The sequence below is a fragment of the Engraulis encrasicolus genome, chromosome 20 (assembly GCF_034702125.1).
Source record: "Engraulis encrasicolus isolate BLACKSEA-1 chromosome 20, IST_EnEncr_1.0, whole genome shotgun sequence".
NCBI classification, from domain to species: domain Eukaryota; kingdom Metazoa; phylum Chordata; class Actinopteri; order Clupeiformes; family Engraulidae; genus Engraulis; species Engraulis encrasicolus.
The window spans coordinates 38034776-38041130 of record NC_085876.1 but is presented as its reverse complement, the minus strand read 5'-3'; the positions used below and the strand labels follow the sequence as shown (position 1 = coordinate 38041130).

Here is a 6355-nt window from a genome sequence, read left to right as displayed (position 1 = left end):
CACACACACACTGATGCTGGCTTTTTAGATGAGCTAGGGACAGATAGGGTGGCCATTGGCCAGATATCATCTCAGGTCCAATTCTAGGTGAGAATCAGAGTGAATTCACAAAAAAAGGATGTTTGATATCATATGAGGCCATTGCACAAAGTGCATAAACCTATATTTTGCTTTTTAGGATGTACCCACTGTTGTTGTTGTGGTGGTTTACAGTGAAATCAACCTTTTTGTTTGCTCTTTCCTTTCCGTCTGTCTTTTGTCTGCTCTCAGTGAGGCCAGAGGGAAAAAAGGGAAAGGGCGGTACATGGGGATGTTTACTTATTTAAAAGTGCTTTACGATAAGGACAAACAAAAAAACGTTCTTAATGGGTTTTTTTAATGTTTGGTTATCTGAGGAAGATTTGTATCGTTTTAAAACATTGACTTCATGGCCATCTCCTTGAAAGTTGGCTTTAGTCAAATCTTAGCATCACCTCCCTGAATCTTTTATGAAGTCGAGCTGCAGTCAGGCCACCAAAGGGGCATTCTGCCTTCCCATCTTTAGCTTATTTTGCAGAATTTCAGTTCATGACCTCCGTGAAAGGTCTTAGCGATGTGCATTTTGCCAGGTCTCCGGCACAACTGAGCAAAGATTTGCTATTTGGATATTGTCATAAGAACTACAGAAAATCAAAGGAAGTTCAGATTCAAGTTAAGTTATTGCCGAAATTCCCAAATGTATTAAAATTCCCCAATATATTAAAATCTACGGAACATATACAGTATAAAGTATAGCATATACAAAAGTTATTTATGGAGCACAATTGCCAATGTGCAGACCTACGTCTTTCCATTTTCTGACACGGTTTTCTGGCACCAGCGAAAAGTTGATTCGGATGTGCGCACCCACCACTGAAAACAACGAACTATTCCACACATACAGTAGAGAGGTCAGCCTGGTGGTTTATGTCATGCATATGGGTGCATACGTAGGTGCCCGAAAGGAAAGGGGGATGCAGTGGTGCGTTTGGATCCCCACTTTTGAGCTCCTACATGAGGCTTTATCTTTATAACGTTTATACTGCAGAAAAATGAATGGAGTGCAGCAGCATCAGTAACATTGTTAAGAAATAAAGAATGAAGGGGGAAAAAAATGCACCACCACTTCAAAACTCATCCGGACACCCTGACATGCAGGGCCGCTGACAGCTTTGACTGGTCCCGGGACAAAATCATGTGAAAGGGCCCCCCTCTAAATACATACAATGGAATGGAGTCCCAATTCTGGGGGCCCCTCTTTCCCTGGGCCTGGGACAACTGTCCCCTTTGCCCCGCCTGTTGGCTTCCCTGCTTGCATGATGGGCGGTGTTGTACTGTACTCACAGGAATTCCCACGATGCCCCTCATGCCAGCTGGTCCAGGTGTTCCTGCCTCGCCCTGTCACAGCACACGAGGAGGAGACACACAGAAGAAGAGAGGAGAGGACTTAGAGGACTTCTCCTCCAAGGAATGACGTACAGTAGCAAACAGTAAAACAGTGCATCTGTCAGAGTACAGGTGGTTTCCCCCAGCACTTTACAGCTAAGCCAGACACCTTGACAAAAAAAAAACCTACTGTATCATCTTGTCTGAATCCACAGAAAAGATAAAGAGTTTGTATTGTGAATGTACATAATCTAATCAAAAGATCAAGATGGTCAAAGATGGAATACGATGAAATAGTCTACCTCCTAGACATATTTGAATGGGTCTTGTCTGATCAAAGATTGTAAAAGATGTTTGACCAGACCTAATAGTGGTATGATTTGCATTTAAATCGAGAACATTAGTGCTCATTTGTATTTTATTTTATTTATGTATTTATATTATATTTGTTATTTAGCAAAATTCAACTTATTACCATAACGCAATAGTAAGGTATTGTTCCAACTTGTGTGTTTGTATTTGACGTGAGCTGTGCTGGAGACCTACTTTGGTTCCGTTGACTCCTGGTACTCCATCAAGTCCATCAACGCCAGGTTCTCCCTATATAGAAACACAGACGATGCATCATCATCATCACCACCAACTCCATCATCATCACCACCATCTCCATCATCATCGTCATCATCACCATCACCATCATTATCAGCAGCAGCAGCATCACACCACCATGTCTTTACTACAACCTTCATCCATGCTTCTGATGAAGCAGATTTTGAGAAACAAAGTATTTTACAGATATTTAATTTTCCAAATAAAAATACACAATATGGATATTTCTATTCTGTGTATGCTACATGTCAGTTAAACATGTATAGGAAAACCCATTGGACCATCCACATGTACAGTTATGGGCATAACTATGGTATGAGGATGTTGTTTTTTTGCATCATAACCGACAGAACGTTCCTCTGTCATGAATAAAGTTTTGCGTAAACGTTAGCTCACCGTCTCTCCTCTGGCTCCCTGAGGTCCCTGAGGTCCTGGAGGTCCAGCAACACCCTGAAACGCACAAACGCAAAAAAACACCTTCAACCAAACCTTCTTTTCGCTTAAATGGAAATGCCACATTGAGTGCACTGACGCTGCAGTTTGACATAGTTGATTGACTTCACATGTGCAGTTCAACATTGTTGAACACACGATTAATGGCAAGCTCCATTTCCTATGTGTTAAAGGTTCAAACATAAACTAGACTGCCTGTGCAGTCGCCTTCGACTGCTTAAGGTATATCCCCGAAACGCGACGCTTCCAGTCCCCAATCATTCCTACCACTCCCGTCCACCTTTTCATGAACGTTTATGATAAATACAAAATATAAAATAAATATATTTAATATCTATACATAGATCAATGACGTGCATAGGCTTAAAACCAAATGACTATTGTGAAAATGAAGGAAAAAATGGGGCAAATGGTAACACTGTTTTAATGGTTCACTATTACAGTGGATATACCACATTAGGTACAGTGTAATAACCAGTGTAACAATATTTAATACCACGTCATACCAGTGTGACACCATGTACCAATTTTGTACTTATATCATGTAGGCTATTTGTGTGTAAGTGGTATTACATGGTATTGCATATTTGTACACTGGTATTACACTAGTATTACATGGTATTACATATTGTTACACTGGTTATTACACTGTACCTGGTATTGCCTATTTTTACACTGGTATTACACTAGTATTACATGGTATTAAATATTGTTACACTGGTTATTACACTGTAGGCCTACCTGATATGGTAGATTAACTGAAATGGTGAACCATTAAATTAAGGAGTTACCGGGCAAATCAATCCACCCAGTCAGAAGTTATGGGCCAAATAAAAATTCCACCATTTTGAAAGTGTTGACCTCCAAACTCGAATCAGTTCATGAACCTACCCTGCAGCATTCACACACCAAATCTGGGACAAATCCATCCACCCGGTCAGAAGTAATGGGCCAAACAAAAATTCGTCCATCTTGAATTCGGCCATCTTAAAAAATGTGTCCTCCAAAATCGGATCAGTTCAGGAACCTACCCTAGAACATTCACACACCAAATCTGGGACAAATCCATCCACCCGGTCAGAAGTTATGGACCAAACAAAAATTCGGCTATCTTGAATTCGGCCATCTTGAAAGTGTTAACCTCCAAACTGTAATCAGTTCATGAACCCACCCTAGAGCATTCACACACCAAATCTGGGACAAATCCATCCACCCGGTCAGAAGTAATGGGCCAAACAAAAATTCGGCCATCTTGAATTCGGCCATTTTGAAATTGTTGACCTCCAAACTCGAATCAGTTCATGAACCTACCCTAGAACATTCACACACCAAATCTGGGACAAATCCATCCACCCGGTCAGAAGTTATGGACCAAACAAAAATTCGGCCATCTTGAATTCGGCCATCTTGAAAGTGTTAACCTCCAAACTCTAATCAGTTCATGAACCCACCCTAGAGCATTCACACACCAAATCTGGGACAAATCCATCCGCCCGGTCAGAAGTAATGGGCCAAACAAAAATTCGGCCATCTTGAATTCGGCCATCTTGAAATTGTTGACCTCCAAACTCGAATCAGTTCATGAACCTGCCCTAGAGCATTCACACACCAAATCTGGGACAAATCCATCCACCCGGTCAGAAGTAATGGGCCAAACAAAAATTCGGCCATCTTGAATTCGGCCATCTTGAAATTGTTAACCTCCAAACTCGAATCAGTTCATGAACCTGCCCTAGAGCATTCACACACCAAATCTGGGACAAATCCAAACATCCGTTCAAAAGTTATCGCGTTAACACGAAAGACCTTACGCGGCGGCGGACGCGGCGGCGGCGGCGGCGGACGCGGCGGCGGCGGACGCGGCGGCGGCGGACGCGGCGGCGGCGGCGGACGCAAAACCATTACATCCCGACGCTCCGCGTTTCGGGGATATAATGATGAGCTATACATAGTTGAATATAATACTGTATTTGTACATCTGGTTATGTGAGGTTATGTAATTTTTAGATTTATGTGTTTGTTCATTCGTTTATATGTTTGTGAGTTTGTTCACTGCTGTAACTTCTGGTGGTGCAGGGGGTGCGTGCGCGAGGTGAAAATGACTTCAGCTTCAGCAATGGGGGTCGAAGTGCGTGTGTGTTTCTATCCACCAGAGGACGGAGATGTACAGCTCCAGCCCACTTTATTAGAATAGCATGAAAAAGTTGATTTATTTCCATAATTCCATCAATAATGTTAAACTGTCATGGATTGTAGATGCATGGCCCAGTTTTTTAACTATTCCAATCATTAAATTGTTTATTTTTACATATTTTGGTCTTCCAGCTCAAAAAAGCCATGAATTGGGGAATTCGCATTATTAGAATATTGTAATAAAATCACACTTTTCTTCATCAAAATTCGTTTCACATCAGTATGTGCTCTCTGAGCACATTTCTAGTATGTTTTGTCATTTATTACTGTAAGGTCACTCACCTCGTCTCCTTTCGGCCCTTCCAGACCCTGACGACCTCTGATACCCTCAACACCCTGTAACAGATAACAGTAAAAAAAAAAACATCAGAGTTACATAATATAAACATATATATACAGTATATATACAGTATATATAACTTTTAAAGAGTTGAAATTCACTCCGTTTGGTCTCATTTGGTCCTACTCAAAAATGTGTTCATTTGGCTCTTTTCCAGTGTAATAATTTCAAAGTGCTAGCCTACTCAATATTGTATAAATATTAGGAGCTGCAGAGTTAAAATAACAATGGTCACTGCAGAACTTTACACTGATTTTTCACTACACTTGTAAATACTCTATCTGGGTTTATGTGCAGGGTTTGACACTGGCACCTGCCAACCGACCAAATGCTGGTGAAACTTGGCTGTGGCTGGTAACAATTTCAGTATCACTAGCCGATTGGCTCATTTATTTTGCCCCTTGTGTATCAATTATTTGTATTTAAGTTAAAGAAAAAGCTAAGTTACTCTGTTTCTATTTGTTTGATTTATTTCCATGTGCCGTAGAAAGCTATGCACTCATCTTCTTGCTGTTGCAACTTATCTTCTGAAGTTAGATGTACAGTATTATGATAAAGAAAAAAATAATATCAAATTTGTGGCTAATAGAATAGCTGAATGGCTAGTGACTCGGGAAAAACACTAGCAACAGTGGCCGGTGAGTGAAAAAGTTAATGTCAAGCCCTGTTTATGTGACTTTATTCTATTGACACCTCATATTTCACTGTGCATCATCATACAGTAGGAGAGCTCTGTCTCATCAAGGTGCTGAGACCATTGCAGCTGTCAAAATGCTCAATGTCTAATTTCCATGACCACTTGACCCATTGACACAGCCTATTCCGTTTCTTTTCATGCGTGAAAACTGGCACTCTGGAAACTCTTATTTTCTCCGTTAAAATGTGCAAATTGCCATGTGAGTCTTGGCAGAGTGAGGAGGCAAGAGCTTTTTTTTCCCCTCAGCGAGCCCCAATGTGGGAATTGAAAGTTCTTGACCTAAATTGTCCTTGCTGCAGGGCTTTCACGCTATTAACAGTAACAGTCACGCTTTCTCAAGGTGGCCCAGCGCAGTGGACTAGCCTCAATCCTCAGCAGCCTACCTTGGCTATGGATTTGAGCAACCTAAAATCGACCATGTTGTTTATAGATGTCGATTTTGTTTTTACTTTCATGGCTTGCCTTATCAGGTTGGCAGAGTGTGCACCGTGTGTAGTGATTTCTTTAACACCTAAAATTGAGCTGACCTATCTCTGTTAGTTAGCTGAAGTACAATTTTGGCCTGTTTTTAGTGTGTGTCTGATTCTGTTGCTTTCTCTTAGTCTAACCGCTAATGATGAACATGCAAAATGCTACCTGGACAAAAAAACATTCCGGTA

The 6355-nt window shown here is 41.1% G+C and overlaps 1 protein-coding gene across 1 annotated transcript in view; it reads right to left on the bottom strand.

Annotated features, from left to right (window-relative positions):
• The window catches only part of LOC134436025 (collagen alpha-1(IX) chain-like), a 70612-nt gene that overhangs the window by 16766 nt on the left and 47491 nt on the right, over nucleotides 1-6355 (bottom strand). Inside the window, exons 22-25 of the mRNA XM_063185054.1 lie at nucleotides 4942-4995; nucleotides 2410-2463; nucleotides 1951-2004; nucleotides 1363-1416 (exon numbers count right to left, since the gene is read on the bottom strand). Of these exons, the coding sequence (XP_063041124.1) occupies nucleotides 1363-1416; nucleotides 1951-2004; nucleotides 2410-2463; nucleotides 4942-4995 (216 nt within the window). The remainder of the gene's footprint in view (nucleotides 1-1362; nucleotides 1417-1950; nucleotides 2005-2409; nucleotides 2464-4941; nucleotides 4996-6355) is intronic.